The 19641-nt window shown below is 48.3% G+C and overlaps 1 protein-coding gene across 2 annotated transcripts in view; it reads left to right on the plus strand.

Moving 5' to 3' along the window:
* Positions 1-19641, plus strand: part of ERGIC1 (endoplasmic reticulum-golgi intermediate compartment 1) — a 108150-nt gene that overhangs the window by 34979 nt on the left and 53530 nt on the right. For both annotated transcript variants that reach the window (XM_059061710.2, XM_059061709.2), the window contains one exon: positions 16871-16932. In XM_059061710.2, coding sequence (XP_058917693.1) covers positions 16871-16932 — 62 coding nt within the window. The remainder of the gene's footprint in view (positions 1-16870; positions 16933-19641) is intronic.

Below are 19641 nucleotides of genomic sequence, written 5' to 3' on the forward strand. Positions count from 1 at the left end.
AGCCATGAAAGGACATAGATGGGGGATCCTTAAATGCGTATTACTGGGAGAAAGAAGCCAAGCTGAAAAGGCTACATACTATATAATTCTAACTATGTGACATTCTGGAAAAGGCGTTACTATAGAGACAGTAAAAAGAACAGTGGTTGCCTGGGGTGGTAGGAGGTGGGGGAGGGATGAATAGGCAGAGCAAGAGGAGTTTTAGGGCAGTGAAACTACTCTGTATGATACTATAATGGTGAATGCGTGTCATTTTCCATTTGTTAAAACCCATAGAGTATACAACACCAAGAGTGAACCCTGTTGTAAACTATGGACTTGGGGTGACAATGACGTGTCAGTGCAGGTTCATCCGTTGTAACAGATGCCCCACTCTGGTGCGGGGTGTTGATAATGGGGGAGGCTGTGTGTGTCGGTGGGGGGGTGGTGGTGCAGGGGATGTATGGGAAAATCTCCGTACCTTCTGCTCCATTTTGCTGCGAACCTAAAACCGCTGTAAACGATGGTCTAGTTTTTAAAAAACAAAGAGGTACACGATATACTTGCTGATGTTTGAGCCACTGCCAGCCTGACCCCCTGGCCTGTGTTCTTCACCAGCCCTGGCAATGATGCGATTCGGGGTGAGTGTGAGGGCTTCCCTGGCTGGGTTACCTGTGGGATGGCAGGCATTCCAAGGGGCTCTGCCAGGGGAGGGACTGATCCTCCCACTTGGGGAGGAGGAAGGAGAGGGTGAGGGAGGTGATAACCACATTCTTTGGTCTTCACTGCCTGGGACAGCATGTGCTCAGGGAGGCTGGGCTTGCCACTGCCAGGGCATTGCAAAACTCAAGCTCAGTGGAATCGACGTCCTTTGGAAAAGTACGTTTTGCTCAGGAGCCAAGTAAAACTGAAAATTTTGCAGCCAGCACACTGAAGTCGAGAGCCCTGACTCACTGAGTGCGAGGGAGGAGGGCCAAGCTCAAGGCAGGCCTCGGCGCTCAGGTGCACCCAGGCTCCCTCTGGTGCCAGGCCCCTCAGCCAGTTCAAGGCCCTCAGTTGGGACAGTGTGTGTGCTGTGGGCAGTATCCGCAGATGGCCTTGTCAGGACTCAGACCCCCTTGCTGTTTGGAAAAGGTCCTGTCCCTACAGAGCTGTGGATAAAATGAATCACTGTTAAAGTCAGGTTTTCTTATTGACTTGCATTATTGGTTCAGAGATGACTTCTCTCTAAGATAAGTCTTTGGTTGATTTAGGGGCACCTGGTGTCATGAGAAGAGCCCCAGGTGCGACTCACAGGTAGTTCTCACTTATGACATTAGGCAATTCAGTGTTGCTTCCTGAGCCTCAGTTTTTCTGCCTTTAAAATGGGTCTGGACTAAATCAGCCTTGCTGACTACCCAGGAAGAGTGTCACTGGTGCCCCCAGTCCCATGTCCTTGGCAGACGTTGCTAATCCATCCCAGCACGGACACACTGAGTCCAGTCCCAACCTTAGCAGCTGGGCAGCCACTAGAATTGATCCCTGAGACAAGCCTTCTTGACCACACAGGAACTCCATGATCTCAAAGTTCCCTTCTAGTTTTACAGTGCTTAGGACTTCTTGCCTTCTCCTATTTTTTCAGTCCTACCATCTATTCTGATGCAAAAATACTTCAAGATTTAAGGCCAAGTTCACAAACTGATAGTCTTCAGGCCAGATATGAGCCACAGAAGTGTTTTCTTTGATTCGCATATTGTTTTATTTAAAAAACAAACAAAAAACCCAAAACAGGGCTTCCCTGGTGGCGCAGTGGTTGAGAGACCGCCTGCCGATACAGGGGACACGAGTTCGTGCCCCGGTCCGGGAAGATCCCACATGCTGCAGAGCGGCTGGGCCCGTGAGCCATGGCCGCTGAGCCTGCGCGTCCGGAGCCTGTGGTCTGCAACGGGAGAGGCCACGACAGTGAGAGGCCCACGTACTGCAAAAACAAAACAAAACAAAACCAAAAAAAACCCAAAACAACAAAAAAACTGGTTGCCATCATTTTTAAATTGGTAATTTCACATAAGACCCAGATTTCTGGTTTTCCCTGATCAGGCCGCACCAGGGCTCCTTGTTCCAGCCATGGGCCAAACTGGGGGGCTTTCTACCATTCTTAAATGAGCTGTGGACCCTCCGATTGCTGCAGGCCCCACCGGCCCACTTCTCTCATCTTAGTATCTGCCTAGCCTAAGCAGGTATTTTCTACTGGGGAGCGTGTACTTCCTTCAGAGACACACAATGCCTGGTTGCCTCTCATTTGGTGATGTGAGCAGCTAGGGGATCAGTGTCGGGGCCCATTGATGCATTTGGGATGCTTGCTGTTTCCTGGAAGGGGTGTGTGAGCTAAGTTTTAAAGAACTACCTGGGGCTTCTGACCTCACCTCCCAGTGCAGCTGTATCAGCCTCCTTGCTGTTGGAGGAACCTGCCAAATATGCTCCTTGCCTCGGGGCCTTTGCACTTACCATCCCTTCAACCTGGAACTCTCTTCCCTGGACATTCAGGTGGCTGCTGTCTCACTTAAATGAGATATGTGTTTTGCATGTCATCTGGTCAGATGAACCTTCTCTGACAGCCCTCACACCCCATCTAAAGCAGTACCCACATTACATTCTATTCCCTTAGCCTGGTTTATTTTTCTTCATAGCACTGACATATATTAGTTCATTTATTGTTTGTCTCCCCCACTGTGGTGTAAGCTAGGTGAAGACAGAGAGCTTTGTGTCTGACCACTGTTCTATGCCTAGCACCTAGAACAGTGCGTGGTCCATAGTGAGCACTCAGTAATGACAGAATGAATGAGCTGGCAGAGAAGGAGAGAGAGGGGTGCTGCAGACAGAGGGCACAGTGCATGCCAAGGCACAGAGCTGGCACAGAACGGGCCTTTCTGGAACAAAATGTTGGGGTCATGGGGTAAAGAGGCAGATAATAGAGAGACAGGGGCTGGGGAGCCCACGACAGGTCTCCTAAGACCCTAGCTGTCTTTATTTTTCCGTTTATAACGTGTTTATTATAGAACAACTGAAAAGTACCAAGATGTGCCCAAAGGAAAACGGTCACCAACTAAACTCTCTCTCCCCCAGGCCAACAAGGAGAGCCCTTTGATTCCTTTCCTCGTGCCTTTTTTCATGGGACTGTCTGAACATCTCACCTTTTAACTTGTGAACCACCTTGTTTCCTAAGGCACACAGCTGCTCCCTAGGACGGCACAGTAATTTCATGTCCAGACAGACGAGGACGCAGACCTCAGCTTTGCCACTTGCTGATTGAGTGACCTTGGGCTTCCGGAGCCATGAAACTTGGCCGGAGTTGTCGCTCTACATGGGACGCCCTTCCACACCTCTTCCCCAGCCTCATTTCTGCTTGTCTTCCTGCACTCAGGGTCTCAGCCTGAGATTCACCCCCTCTACACAGTCTTTTGTGAGCCCCAGTTCCTTTTCCTTTAAAAATAGAGGTGAACATCATTTTGGTATCTCTAATGGGTTTGAGAATTTGATGGGATGACATGAGTCAAGAGGCTGGCTCCTGGGAGGTGCTCAGTAAATTCTGTCCTTGCCCTCCTCGTAACACCAGGGCCACCTCCAGCTTTTTCTCTATTATACTTTGCTTACCTGCAAATCTCTTAAAATCTTAATCCTGTCCTAGGCTTCTAACCCCAGGCCTAGCCAGAACTCAGCCTTCACTTTTCGAGGTAGCTGAGATGTAGTCCAAAAGGTGGTCTCATGGCACAGAGTAAAACTGAATCCCATGGGCAGGTGGAGGTCAAAGGACATTTGGGGTCCCTCAAAGGGAGCCCCTTCCACAGGTATCTCGGCACAGCTGTCTTTTCCCCCAGTTCTCTCCTCCTAAACTTAAAACACCGGCACCGATCGTTTCTTCCTTTTAAATCTCTGCTGAAGGCCGTGCCCTGGCGGGGAGCCAGGGGCATGAGAATCTAATCCCCGGAATAGCTCCTGCTGCTCAACATTTAAATGCTGTCTGTATTTTTATCCAATGAAGGGTTACTTCTGAAAAACCCCGCTCAGGTCCTGCCCCTCTAAGAATACATTTCCATTTATAGCGTCTGAGCTCGGGATGTTGTTGTGTCCCGGTGTGGGGCCAGCCAGCGGCTGCGTCCTGTTTCCAGTGATTTGGAAATACGTTGGGGGCCCCGGCTGTCCCCCCCTCAGCCCTCCCTCCCTGTGGCCTTGACCAGTGGGAAGCCTCACTCCCAGCCAAGCCCTGGCAGCCTCAGGCTCCGACCCCAGGCCTTTCCTGTTTCTGGGGGAGCGTGAGCTCATTGGGCTGTTGCAGGGTGGGGGGGACAGTAGGGGTGAGGGGACCCCCGTTCAGCTGTGCTCTGCTGGGGCCTCAGTGGCACTACACCACAGTTCCATAGCTCCGTGAGACCCTTCCTCCTCCCCTCGCTCAACAAGCACCCACAGCCTGCTGTTGGTGCCAGGCTGTGCATGGGCAAGGGAGGTCAGCACGGACAGCCAAGGCCCCGAGAGGCTGGTATGGAGCTTTGGGGAGGCCGCAGAGAGTCAGTGCGCAGCCTCTGGGTGAGGCTGAGCCAGGCTGCGATCCTGACCCTGCCTCTTGCTGGCTGTATGAGCTTAGGCAAGTGGCTAAGCCTCTCTGAGTCTTGGTTTCTGCGTTTGTTGTTGGTACCTCGTGAGTGAGGGGGAAGGGATTCAGTGGGATAAAGTAGGTCAAGGGACTTGAGTAGTGCTTGGCCCATAGGGTAGGATCCCAGGAAATACCAGTCCCCTTGCCTGTCCCGCTGTTGACGTGTAGTAACTCAGGTGGGTGCAAGCAGAAAGTCTTAGGAAATAAATTTGAAGTTGGAAATAAACACTTGACTTATACCGTAGCAGTCTTTGCATGCCTTGACATCTCCTGAACTGTACTTTTTTGGCAATGCGAGACCCCCATGCTGGTTTAGTTCATTCTGCAGCGGAGCCCTGGAATCTGCACACTTAACCAGCTTCCTGGTGGATTCTCAGGCAGTGGTCTATGGGCCAGACTTCGAGAAACACTGCCTCCTTCGTTCATTCCAAAGTATTTCTGTAGACCTACTGTGTGCCAGGCACTTCTCTAGGCTCTGGGCATACAGTGGAACTCAAAGGCAGGCAGGCCCCTGCTCTCCTGTAACTTATATTCTAGTGATGGAGTGGAACAGTGAACAAACACATAACACAAGGTAGTGATCGCAAGTGCTGCGAAGAAAAAGGCAGCAGAGTAAGGAGATGGAGAGTGGTGTGTTTTAGCTGGTAGCCAGGACAGGTCTTTGAGGAGGTGACATTTGAATATAGACCTAAAAGAAGTGAAAGAGCAAGACAGGAAGAGATCTGAGGGGAAATCATTCCAGATACAGAGAATGCAAGGGCAAAGGGCCTGAGGTGAAAGCATGCTTGCTTGACTGTTCAAGGAACAGATTGCATAAGAATTTAGAGCTAATGCAACTAACTGTAAATAGTAAGACTAGGGCTTCCCTGGTGGCGCAGTGGTTGAGAATCCGCCTGCCGATGCAGGAGACACGGGTTCGTGCCCTGGTCCGGGAAGATCCCACATGCCGCGGAGCGGCTGGGCCCGTGAGCCATGGCCGCTGAGCCTGCGCGTCCGCAGCCTGTGCTCCGCAATGGGAGAGGCCACAACAGTGAGAGGCCCGCATACCGCAAAAAAAAAAAAAAAAAAAAAAAAATATTAAGACTAGTGCCCCCTCCCTGCTGTGTGTCAGCTTCGTTCTCCCCCATGAGCCTGGGTCCAGGTAACAGGTAAGGGCGTTGTCCAGTCCAGTGAGGCCTCCATCTTTTTACCGATAGACCATCTAAAACACTTTCTGAGAATTGCCTGGATAGTTATCTTCCTGATCAGCTATTTTACTTTCTTGCTCATCATGGTGGCCAAGAACAGCACATCTCACCACTTCTCAGACATTTGGGAACCCCAGGAGGACACAGGCTGTGACTTTGAAAGAATCAGAGATCCTTATCTCCAACACAAGATGTTGCTGCCCTTGCCATGTTTCACTTTAACTATCTGCAGATGTGCACATTTGGATTCCATAATCCCTGTGATTCCTCCTACCTCATTGTTTTGGGAGCAGGTTTTCTGTGAGGTACTGTTGAGTTTTGTTCTGGACCTGTCAAGTGTGAAGGGCAGGTATGATGCCTTTAGGAATGAGGATGCTCCTTGGGCATTACTGTGTGAGCGCCTTGAGGACAGGGACTAATTTTGTCTTGTTGACTTTCTCCTGTCTCTCTGGAACTGGGCACAGTAAATTAAGGCATAGATAAGTTGGGGGTGGGAGTTAAAAGAGAAGGGGCCTGAACACAGACCCTTGGGGGGTATACGAAGATATCAGGGGCAGGAGGAGGAAAAGGAACAGACCCAGAAGATGCTGAAGAGTGAGGATGCCATGGTACTTTAGGCAGCCAAGAGAAGAGAGAGCTCTAAGAAGGAAGGGACAGTCAGCAGGATTGGTGCAGAGGCAGTACTGAGGAGAGCCAATGGCATCAGACCCTTAGGGACTCTTGGGTGATCTTAGCTATAGCACGAAGAAAGAGTGGGTGAGGGGGGCCTGGCATCAAGCTGCTGTGGGATAAGGATCAAATGGAAGGTGAAATGTGAGGTTATTCTAGGCCAGTCATTAAGAAGTGTGCTGTGTACTTCCTACTGCATCACACTGAGAGGGGTACAGAATAACTTGCTGTCTTCCCTTTGAGATGCTAAGATCGGTCACTGGGTTCAGGTGGCAGCAGCCTGACGCATCTGTTGTGAAACTTCCCATCCTTGCTGATAAATGCCTAAGTCCAGTATTTCATCAGAGAATGCACAATGATGATTTTCCTAATTCTATTAGTCCTTCCACATTATACTTTGAAATTATTCTGTAAAATAGGACTTTGTCCTCATCAGCTATTTGGTTACCTAGATATACATTGTGTATACCAAAAAAAAATCAGAGTAAATGCTTTCTTTATTTACCAATTTTCAAAATAATGGCTTAGCATCTTCAAAGGTATCCAAAGAGGCTTTTTTTTGGTTTTGTTTTATGAAGTGCCATTATGAACTCATAGATTGCTTAATGTATTTGATGTGTTTCATTCGTGGCTATCATGAAAAAGTTTTTTTCCAGCAGTTTTATTGAGGTATAATTGACATACAATAAATTTCACATACTTAAAGTGTACACTTTGAGAAATTTGACATATGTATACACCCATGAAACCACCATCACAAAATAATGAACATATTCATCACCCCCCTGAGTTTCCTCAAGTCTCTCCCTTCTTCCCTCCCTGGGCAACCAATGATCTGCTGTCACCCTAGGTTAGTTTATACTTTCTAGAATTTTATGTAGATGGAATCATACTGTATTGGCTTGCATTCAGCGTAATTATTTTGAGAATCATCCATGTTACTCCTGTCAATACTTCATTCCTTTTTACTGTTGAGTAATATTCTGTTTTGTGGATATGCCATCTGTCCATTTGCCTGTTGATAGATATTTGGGTTGTTTCCAGTTTGTGACTATTACAAATTAAGCTTCCATGAATATTCATATACATGTCTTTGTATGGGAAAATACTTTCATTTCTCTTGGGTGACTGCCTGGATCATATGGTAAGCGTATATTTAACATTTTCAGAAACCGCCAAACTCTATTCCATAATGGTTATACTACTTTACATTCCACCAGCAATGTCTGAGAGTTCCAGTTGCTCCATATCCTCACCAACACTTGGTGTGACCAGTCTTTATAATTTTAGCCATTCTAATAGTATCTCTGTGGTTTTAATTTGCATTTCCCCAATGACTCTGATATTAGCATCATTTCATGTGGTTATTCACCATCAGTGAATCTTTGGTGAAATGCCTGTTCAAATCTTTTGCCTACTTTTTTTTTTTTTTTTTTTTTTGCGGTATGCGGGCCTCTCACTGTTGTGGCCTCTCCCGTTGTGGAGCACAGGCTCCAGATGCGCAGGCTCAGCGGCCATGGCTCACGGGCCCAGCCGCTCCGCGGCATGTGGGATCTTCCCGCACCGGGGCACGAACCCGTGTCCCCTGCATCGGCAGGCAGACTCTCAACCACTGCGCCACCAGGGAAGCCCTTGCCCACTTTTTAATGGGTCGTTTGTTTTCTTATTCCTGAGTTTTGAGTTCTTTATATTGAATATAAATCTTTTGACAGACATGTGATTCACATATATTTTTCCTAGTATGTGGCTTGTCTTTTCATTCTTTTAACAATGCCTTTTGAAGAATGGAAGCTTTTCATCTTGATGAGGCCTTATTTATGATTTTTTTCTTTTATGGATCATGCTTTTGGTGTCTTATCTAAAGTCTTTGCCTAACCTAAGAACACTAAGATTTTCTCCTATGTTTTCTTCTATAAGGTTTATAGGAAGTCTTGAAGTCAGATCCAACTTTGTTCTTTTTCAAAGTTGTTTTGGTTCTTCTAAGTCCTGTGCATTTCCATATGAATCTTAGAATTAGCTTGCCAAATCCTACAAAAATGCCTGCTGGAGTTTTGGTTGGAATTGAGTTGAATCTACAGATCAATGTCATCTTCACAATATTGAGTCTTCTGACCCATTAACACAGTGTATTTCTCTATTTACTTAGGTCTTCTTTAATTTCCCTCAGCAATGTTTTATTGTATTCAGTATATGGGTCTTGCACTTCTTTTGTCAAATTTATCCCTAAATATTTAATATTTTTATGCATCTCCTAAGAATAATAGAAGTAACCATTTGTGTTAGCCTTTGGTTACACCTTCTATTGTTTCTTTTTAAAGATATAAACAAGGATGGAGATTTATTTTTATCACTACCTCCAGCTGCTCCCCACCCCAAACACACACATACAAAATTTAACAGAACACAGTGTTCCACAGTTTGCTTTTTTCTCTTACTCTATCGATACCTTCCTCATTCCTCTTTATAGCTGCATCATCCTCCACTTTATGGATGGTCTGTAGTTTATTAACTGGTCCCCCTGGATGGACATTTGGATGGCCTCCAGTTGTTTGCTGTTACAGCTGGTGCAGCGGTGAGTAATAGCCCTGTGCCTACGTCATTTTATATTTTCACCTGGAATTTACTGAATACCGTTAATGGGCCAAGCCCTGCACGACCCACAGTGGATTCAAGAACAAATCTGACTGTCCCAGCCCAGCAAGAGCGGAAGACCCTGCAGCCGTCTCGGAGCTGTGCCAGGAATGTATACGTTCACAGCGCCCAGGAAGGTGGGGAAGCCTGCCTTGAGAGGGGCGTTCTGGAAGCTCAGCAGTCAAATTTACTCCTCTTTCCCTTTGGCCAGGGCTTTGTGGTCAGAGAGGGTATTCTGAGACAGGAGAGGTCACAGGTGGAGGCGATAGAAGCTGGGAGGTCACCCTGTAGACGAGCGACCTTCACAAGGGCACCGAGATTCAGGGAGAGAGCCACAGGGGATGGGCTGGAGAGAGAACTGTGTGTGTGTTAGTACTGTGTACACAGAGCATCATCACCCAGCCCTCCCACAGATACAGGCCTCTACCCCTCCCGCTCCCAGCCTGTCTCCCTGTCCCAGGCAGGCATGGGGTACAGTGGACAGAGCAGAGGTCCTGAGGCCAGGCTGCAGCAGTTCGAATCCTGGCCCTGAATCTTGGGCAAGTGAGATGGGGAGAATGCTGGTATCCACTGAACAGGGCTGTACCGAGGATGTGAGCTAATGAATGGACAGTCCAAGTCCAAGCCCGGGTGCACCATGGTGCCTCACGGTGGCGGTGGTGACAGTAGCCGTGTAGCTGTGATTGCTATTGTTATTATTATTCCCCCCTCTAAGCTCCTCCATCTGGGCTGGAAACAGATGTTTTCCCCATCCTTCTGACAGAGGGAGGAGTGGTGTGTGAGCTCACAGTAGTAGTTTGAAGGTCAAGGACAGGATTTGGGGGCAGTGAGAGTGATTCTGGGGCTGATTAGAATTGGTGCTTGCACGGTTCTCTCCCAGCCATGTTAGGCTCTGGTGCGTCCATTTGTTTACCTCTGTGTGCCCTTCAACACACGTGCATGTGCACACACACCAGTGGTTCTCAGTAAGGTGGAAGAGATGAGTAAGTGAACCAACAAGCACATTTTTCACCCAACTCCCTGGGCTTGACACCCAGGGCTCTGACAGGCTGGTGGGCAGGGGTGAGCAGGCCAAAGAACCAACTAAAGCCTCACTGACTATTTCGGGGATGAGTGACCCACCACTTCCAATGACTTGCTTCTAAATGGCATCTAATTTCATTAGGCCGTGGAAACAGTGACATCACGAGCGCCTGCCTGGTGGCCGCCCACACACGGCGAACCACAGGGCGATCTGAGATTTGTCTTCAAGAGCAGGGGAGAAGTGAGGTCCCAAGCAGCAAAAGTTAAAATAGCAAGAGCTGAGGCATTCTGCTATGAAAAGAAATTACAGAAGAAATCCATTAGTCAGAGATTTCCAGCGGCAGTTTCCTTGCTTGGGAGCAGGAGACTTATGCGTGTTTATTTTGGGTGAGGTTAAGCAGCCGTCCCTCGCCCTGTAGGCTTGATGTGACCTGTACAGTGAATTTCTGTTAAGTAAATCCTATATTCTCATCGACTTCTAGTTCTGAGGTTGACATATATTTTATCCTAAGGAATTTGTTTGATCCTAAGTTATGATGAAGTTAGAGGCACAGATTGAGCACCTTTTTGATTCAAATAGTGACACGTGTACTTACTGCACCTTTATAAGAAGTCACAAATTCAGGTGGACTTTATTTTTTCCCTGGGGGTTCCTTTGCCCAGTTCTCTCCAAGTGTGCCTTCTCGGGCACAGAGTGGAAAAGGACTGGGAAAGACTGCAGGGGCGATCAAGGCCATGGCCATGACTTCACCCAGACGGAGCAGAGGCAACTGGAGACGTCTCTGCGGAGAGAACATAGGCTCAGTGGGAAAATGAGCTCCCGCGTGGGAAGGTTTTCTCTGCCTGTAACAGGGTTTCTCAACTTTAGTGCCACGGACATTTGGGGCTGGTATCCTTTGTTGTAGGGGGCTGTGCTTTGTAGGATTGAAGGATGCATTCACTTCCCTGGCTTTCTATCTGCTGGGTACCACCCACTCCCCGGGGTGACAACCAAAAATATCTCCAGACATCGCCAAATGTCCCCCGGGGGACCCAGATTGCACCTGGTTGAAAGTCAGTAGCATATGACATTTCAAGAGCATGAGATAACAAGGATTTCACAAGCTTTTTATTGGCTTGTGTTTGTTTTAAATATTCTGAGTTTAATTATACCTTGAATTGGGTGAGTCACTCCTTCTTGGGGCTTCTGTTTTCTCTTCTGTAAAATGAATGGGTTGGACACAGTGATTTCAGAACACCTTCTAGACCCAACAGCAGAGCGTGGTGAAGGCGGGAGGTCCCCTGGGGTCTCTTCATTTGGGTTCTGTTCCAACAGGTGACAAACAAATGGTCCACCTGGCTCTGGGCACTGCTCCCATTCTTCTGGCATCTCGCTCAGTCTTTCTTAAGTCCAGTTGATTGTTTTCTTTCTTTCATTTAAGCCCATTTTGCCTTTTTTGTAAGTGAACATGTCTAAATACAGTACAAGAAACCCCTGAGGACCCATCACTCAGCTTCCCCACCATCCATTTCATCTTCATCTTGTTTATGGGGCCAGCCAGTGGACCTTATCTTTGTGTAGATTCATCCACTGACCCATTCGTTCAGATCGGTTCCCCAAGGGTCTGGATTGGGCAGGGCTGGGCAGCAAGGAGGCCCAGGTTCTTCCCGTGAGAAACTCACAGTCTAGGGGGAGGACAGGGAAAGAGCATTTTTTGACAAACATAAAGAATCTATCCTTTAGCTTTCTCTATTTAAGGCCAAGCAATTCCAATTCTTTAATCTTCCTTCCTAAGAAGTGTTTTCCACCCAAATGGTCCTGGTGTATCCCCACATCATTGGGAAAAGCAACAAGAATGTAAATTAGGCCTGGATTCAGATCCCTGCTGTGACGCTTCATAGGTGTGAGAGCTTAGCCTAGTTGGCAGCCTCTGAGCCTCATCTGTAAAATGCGATAAAAATCCCCAGCTCACAAGTTGGCTGAGAGAATTAGATGAGAACATGTCAGTCCAGGGCCTAGCATGAGTCCAGCACACACTAGATGTACACTAAGCATCTTTCCCCCTCTCCCCCTTTGTCCTTACCCTTTCCTCTACATTCTCTTAACAGTGGGTGGCCACATCTAATCGCATCACCACATCACAGCAGTGAGGGACTGACTAATGTGAGCCAGAGACCACGGCTGACTTCCTGATCTGTCACATGCCTGGGTTCTCACCAGCCTCCCGGTGTCCCATTCTCTTAGTGACATTCACTGCTGACTCACTTGGCTTGTGGTCAGCTCTGAACCCAGGGTCCTTTTCAGCTATCCCTTTACCCTACCACCACTCCCCAGCTTGGATTTGCAGCACGGGAATGGAATCATTATCAGAGAACATTCTGTTTAGGTGGCCCTTCTCAAGGAGCCAACAGCATTGCTAGACCGACAGTTTCATGAGGGCAGGGGCCATGTCTACCTTGACCACTTTCATTTTCCCACCATCTAGATAGAACACTGCTAGTAGGTTCTTAGTAAACACCTGTTGAATGAATTAATGTGTTTTGCGCTAGTCCCTGTTTTCCAAGAGAGCCCCATCTGCTCTGGGGCAGCATCTTCAGAAAAGCAAATAAGCAAAACCTTGAGACTTTAGTTTACCAATAAATGAGCTCTCAACTGATTCCCAGAAGTTCAGGGCAGTGGAAGGACAATAGGCTATGGACCGAGACTTGGGTTTGAATCCCAGCTCTGCTAAATTGACGTGCTGACTTTGAGCAAGTTGCTTATGGCTGAGCCTTAGTCTTCTTCCTGGAAAAATGGGATAGCAGTATCTGCCAGAGTTACTGTGAGATGAGAATTAAATGCAAATATACGTGGGAACACACCCCACATGGGATGGCAGTGATTTTGGTTTGCGTCATTCACTCTTTCTGGAGCACCTGCCTTCTTTGATTGCCATGGCCTCCTGTAGTTTTGTCCAAGTCTCGCCTCCTCTCTTAGACCTTTGTTAACTCGGCCTTCATCTCCCCTCCCTCCCCTGACAAAGACATACTCTGCCTGACACCCAGCACACCAGGCCAACATTTGTTAAGCCAGCATCTCAAATTCTGATGCCTATAGGGACCAAACATACACAAAGAAAGCAAGCTGGGTGGGATTTTTACATGAAATCTCCCGCTTAAGCTTTAAAAAAATTTTTCATTAAATTAAAAAAAGATCTTAACTTTTCATTTTGAAATAATTGCAGACTTGCCAAAAAATTGCGAAAATAATACAAAGACTTCCCATATGCCCTTTACCCAGGCTTCCTTAAATGTTATATAACATTATATAACATCTTATATAACCAGACCATTTTCAAAACCAGGAAAAGAACATTCTACAGTACTACTAACTAATCTACAGATCTTATTCAAATCCCACCAGTTGTCCCACTGATGTCCTTTCTCTGATCCAGGACAGCCTGCTGGGTTTAGTGGTCACATTTCTTTAGTCTCCTCCAGTCTCTGAGAGTTCCTTAGTCTTTACTTGCCTTTGTGTCCTTGATACTTTTGACAAATGCTGACCAGTCATTTTGTAGCATGACACTCAGTTTGGATTTGTTTGGTGTTTTCTCATAATTCATCTGAGGTTGTACACTTGAGCAAGTTCCCCACAGGAGTGATGGAGTACCCTCCCCAGTACTTCATATCAGGAGGCACATGGTGTGTCTCCTTACTGGTGACACTCCCTTTGGTCACTTGATTACAGTGATGTCTGTCAAGTTTCTCCTCTGTAAAGTTACTCTTTTTCCCTTTATGATTAATAAAGATTTGGGGGGGGGTGGTACTTAGAAGGTATGGAAGTATCCCATTCCTCATTAGACTTGATTTACTTATTTCTTTACTTCCATCTATGTAGATTTTTGGCTTCCTATTTTATCTAACGGGTCATACTCTATTACTGTGATTATTGATTTTAATGCTTACCTTGCCCCTTCTTTGGCCAGTGGGAGCCCCTTTAAGCTGGCTTCTTGTCCTTTGGATATGTCCCATCATTCTTTCTTGCTTCCTGACATAAGAAGATACTCCAAATTCATCTTACATTTTCCCTACCCAGCCCTGGAATCAGCCATTTCTCCAAGGAGCTGATCCCTTTGAGTAAAGAATGATATTTAGAAGCCAAGGTTTGAGGTCCATATGTGCTCATTGCTGTCTGGCTGTCACTGTTCCTGCACCCTCTCTATAGAACGAGCTAGGAAATAAATGTATATGTGATGTGTCTGCACACATGGATATTTCTATATTTGTGTATGCTGAAAACCATGAATTCACAGCAATACCTTCATTTCCACTCTAACACCATGGGGTTTATTCTACTTCTTTCTCTATGCATACCTCCCTTTCCCAACAGTGAGGCACCCAGCCCCCATTATCCTCACTGTATTTATATATTTGATCAGCCCCCCTGTATGCAACCATCTCCCATCTCTCCCTCTCTCACCCTTGTCAGGTTCTGACGCTCTGCTCTAGGCCACTCCCCGCTCCTTACCCTGGGCAGCCTTTGACTTCCCATAAAACTCCCGGTTTTGAAATGGTGGCTCATATATTTATTAAAAAATGAGGCCCAGTTTCTGGCTGTGGGCCCAGGGTAGTAACCAGGTATTAACTGGACCAGGAAGCTGGCTGGTAAGCCCCTCTTGCCTCTCCAGCATCCACTCCCTCCATTCCCGTCCTAGCACCACAGGCAGGTAAACTTAGCCTTCCAGCACGTCAGGCTCCGTCCTCTTCTTCGTTTCTGCTTTTGCTGTTCTTACTGCCTGGACCAGTCTCTGCTTGTACCTACCCTTTCTCCCATCCTCCTGCTCAGACATCAGCTCTTTCTGGAAGCTTCAGGATGACCCCAGGTGCCCTTTCCAGGTTCATCTGGCACCTCCAGCAAACCCCATGGCGGGGCACCACTGCGATCTCCTTTTGATTCCCTCTTTGTCTTTGCTGCTAAACTGCAGGTACACAGAGCTGAGGGCTGACTTTATCTCCATGTCTCTAGTACCTAAAAGAGGGCTAGCACATAGTAGGTGCTCAAAAATGTCAGCCGAATAAACATTCATCATAGTAACAGCAAATACTGTTATAGTACCTTTGGGTGCCAGGAAAGGTTCTAAGTGCTTTATATGCACTAAGTCATTTGGTTCTAATCCCTATGCAGTGAGATAGTTACTGTTGTTGCCCCCATTTTGCAGACAGAGGAGCTGAGGCACAGAGAGGTTCAGTGACGCTCCCAAGGTCACACAGTGGTGGGGTCACATTTAAGCCCAGGCAGGCTAACTCGCCAGTACATACTCTCTCCTCTAATATGCCTCCCACAGGTAAAGTGGGCAGCATTTTCAGAATAAGGGAGGTGAGTAGGTATGGATAGTTGAGTCACATGAGGCCCCCACCCCTCCTGACCACGCTCCCAGCCCCAGTTTTTAGTGCCTAAGCACAGGAGACTGGTGGCTGAGCAGGTGGGAGAGAAAGTGATGCCTTTTAGCTCTGCAGCCTATAGGAATCTTTTCTCCTCTGAGGTCTTGAGGAACCAAGCACCTTTCACGTGTAATTAGAGTGAATGCGCAGGAGTCAGGTATCAGGTCTTATGCAAGATCTTATGCAAGATCTCCAAGTCATTGCATTGGGGCACTAACCTTGTTGTTTCCCAATCACCCAAGAGGAGCCATCCGCCAGCCCATCACCCCTGGAGGGCGGAGTCGCCAACCTCTTCACCAGAGAGCTGGGAAAGGGCTGTGGACTTAGAGCTGCTTGCTCATCAAGTGAAGGGGAAGAAGCCAAGTGCCTGGGAACGCTCTGTGTCAGCTCTTCCGCTGACGTTTCTTTCCGTTACTCAGGGGCCTGGCGGGGTCTCATAGTAGTACAGAAAAGGAAACTGAGGCTGAGAGGTGACATCGTTTGCCTGACATCACACAGCAAGGAAGAAGACCAGCCAAGATTTGAACCCAGGGAAGCCTGATTCTAGGGCCTAACCCCTTAAAACAGCTGGCCAGAATTACACCCGTGTCTGCCTGACTCCAAAGCCCCCAGTTCTTCCACCACCACCCCACCACCCCATCTGCTCTGGTGGGATCCATATGAAAAAAAGTCATCTGCTCTGTGTCTGGGCAGAAACCCACGTGAGCTGGAGTCAGGGCTGTCACGAGCCGATGTCAGCCCCAAGCAGGATTTTCCGTTAACCTCCTGCCTTGGAGTTCAGGAGACTCTCCAAGAAGAAGGCTGCAGAAGCTGGGGAAGCGGGGAGTGGGAACAAGAGGAGGTAGAGGCAGGAAAGGGAAGAGGGGGAGGAGAGGTGACGCCAGGCAAGAATGCAGCGCCTTCAGAGAGCTCAGGAAAGACTGCACTTGCCCGTTCCCTTCAGCGTCAGACAAAGCCAACGCCCAGGTTCAGTTCATTCCCCCAGTGCTTACTAGGGGCCTATTGTGCCCCAGGCCCAAGCAAGGGTCTGGGGACACGGCAGGGGACAACACTTAACAAGGTCCCTGCCCTCAGGGAGCTTACATTCTATTGGGGGCAAGACCAACCAAGAACCAGAATCAGATGAGGGGTCCAGGCCATCTGTCTCAGGGGGTGGTAAGTAGTGAGGCAGTGTGACAAGGGTGGTGTGGGAGCCAGGATCCCATGGGGGGCAGGGGACGTCCTTTAGGCCTCTTGGAGGAGCTGGTTCAGGGAAGAATGGCGGCTGCTGGGCCCACCAGCCAGCACCATTTCCCCCTCTGCCTGACACCTGCCCTTTGCGTCCACCTCACCCCGTCCCCTTTGCTCTCCACAGGTTTGACATCTACAGGAAGGTGCCCAAGGACCTCACACAGCCGACGTACACCGGGGCCATTAGTGAGTAGCCCCCTTCTCCCCATTGCTCCCGACCCTCTCCCCACCCCCCGTACCTGTGCCTGCCCGCCCTCTGCAGAAATGCTAGGCCAGGGAGGGAAGACAGAGAGACAGGAGGAGGGAAGAAATGATGGGCATCTTGCTGGGCCCTGCCTCTAGTCCCTCACCTCTTCTCTGTCCTCACTGTAACGCTGTAAGGTATAGCATCACCTGTTTCTGAAAGGAGACACCAGAAATCAATCATCAAGAGTAAGCTGCCCCAGGGACTTCCCTGGTGGCGCAGTGGTTAAGAATCCGCCTGCCAGTGCAGGGGACACGGGTTTGACCCCTGGTCTGGGAAGATCCCACATTCTGCGGAGCAACTAAGCCCGTGCGCCACAACTACTGAAGCCCGCGTGCCTAGAGCCCGTGCTCCACAACAAGAGAAGCCACTGCTGGGGCTTCCCTGGTGGCGCAGTGGTTGAGAATCCGCCTGCCGATGCGGGAGACACGGGTTCGTGCCCTGGTCCGGGAAGATCCCACATGCCGCGGAGCGACTGAGCCCGTGAGCCATGGCCGCTGAGCCTACGCGTCCGGAGCCTGTGCTCCGCAACGGGAGAGGCCACGACAGTGAGAGGCCCGCATACCGCAAAAAAAAAAAAAAAAAAAAAAAAAAAAAAAAAAAAAAACAAGAGAAGCCACCGCAATGAGAAGCCCGCGCACCTCAACGAAGAATAGCCCCTGCTTGCCACAACTAGAGAAAGCCCATGTCAGCAACGAAGCCAAAAATAAATTAATTTAAAAAAAAAAAAAAAAAAAAGAGTAGCTGTCCTTGGGTGGGGAAACGAGGGCTCACGGGTTGCAGGGAGACTGACTTTTCTCTTCACACCTTTTAGACTATTTGACTTTTTGACATAAGGATGTTTCTATCCATTAAAAAAAAATAATCCTCTCACTCAGATTTTGGTTTCTGAATGCCAGTCTTCTACTAAAAGGACCCAGGACTCCTGGGAGAAATGACTGATTGCAGGGCTGGGGCAGGAATTGTACAAAATAAGCCTGGGACACCTTGTGCCAGAAAGCAAAAAAATGCCCGGAGGAAAAGAAAGGGGTGGAGGTGTGTCAGCAGGCCACAGGAGCCAGCCTGAAAGAGGGCAAAGAAAACACAGGTCAATCGGAGTAACACAATAAATAATGGCATTATTGGCTTGTTACCCAAAGAATTAAGAAAAAGGTCCAGGAGTCCATACTGATCTAAATAAATGGGAGGGAAGGGATGAACCTTCCTTATAGAGGAATTCCAAATAATATTTATGAATATATCCCCCTCTGAGAGGTACAGCTCAACTCTCCTCTCCTGGAGTGTGGGCTAGTGACTCACTATTAAAGAGGAGAGAATGGAAAGGAAGTAGTAACTATGGTGGAGACATCCAGAGCCTGCCCCGTCACCGAGTGAAAGGTTAGCATCAACCAGTGAGGAAGAGGTCACGTAGATGTCACGTGCCCGCTGCCTGCCATGGGATTTGATGGGAAGGGTACCTCACCTCCGTGGGATCTTCCCCCAGAACCACACCCAGTCTAATCATGGGAAAGCAGCAGACAGCCCCAGCCTGGGGGACCCTCTACAGGACACCTGGCCAAGACTCTGAAAGTGGCAAGGTCTTGAAAACCAAGAAAAGACTGAGGAACCGTCACAGATTCGAGACTAAGGACATGATGACTAAACGCAAAATGGGATACCAGGTCTGGTCCCGGAACAGAAAACAGGCACTAGTGGAGAAATCAGTGATCTAATAAGTCTGTAGCATAGTTAACAGTATTGGACAATGTTAACTTCTTCATTTTGACAAACATACCAGGGTTATGTAAGATGTTAACATAAGGGGAAGCTGGGCGAAGGGCGGATGGGAACTCTCTGTACTATCTTTGCGTCTATTATTATTCCACAATAAAGTTTATTTTAAAAAATATAAAAACAAACCAAAAGCACTTTGCAAGCAGGAAGTCTCTACCCACATTTTCCAGATGAGAAAATGGACTCAGAGAGGTGAAGTGACTTGTCTGAAGTTTCATAGCTTGCAAGAGGTGGGCCTCTCCAGTGCTTGGTGTGGGAGAGGGACCCTCCCCAGGGACTGTCCCCTGAGCAGGGCCCTGGGGCCGGGCAGTCATTTTGGAGTCCACCACTGCTTCCCAGGGCAGGTCATTATCATGTCAGGGGATGACCTTGGGGATCCCTGCACCCCGGCTGGCTCTGCCTCTAGCTTAGGTTGTCCAAGCTGCAGATGCCTTCTTGAGTCTGGCTGTCCACATCGCTGGAGAAGAGGAGAGAGCAGCCAGGCAGCAGGATTCATGCCTGCTAGCTTCAGGTCTGGCAGAGCTGGGTTCATTCTCCCATTTAGCAGCTGGGTGACCCTGAGCAAGTCACTTCACCTTTCTGAGACTCAGTTTTCTGATCTGGGGGTTAAGTGTGATCATGCCTGTCAAGTATGGGGTACGTGCCAAACTCTCAGTGCTTGGACCGTGCACCTCTTCTTATCACTGTCCTCTTGGAGCCCACAGCCCATGAGGGTCTGTGACCGCAGAAGCTGTGACGCTTTGTGCCTTGATCCCCACGGAAAAGGTACTCAGGGTACATAGAGGAAAAGGACTTGTTCATCTACCCGTTCAATTAGTTTATAAACCTGGTCACAAAAATTCCAATGAGGCTTCCTGTCCCCTTCCTACCACCAAGAG

Source organism: Kogia breviceps, chromosome 4 (assembly GCF_026419965.1).
Source record: "Kogia breviceps isolate mKogBre1 chromosome 4, mKogBre1 haplotype 1, whole genome shotgun sequence".
NCBI lineage: Eukaryota > Metazoa > Chordata > Mammalia > Artiodactyla > Physeteridae > Kogia > Kogia breviceps.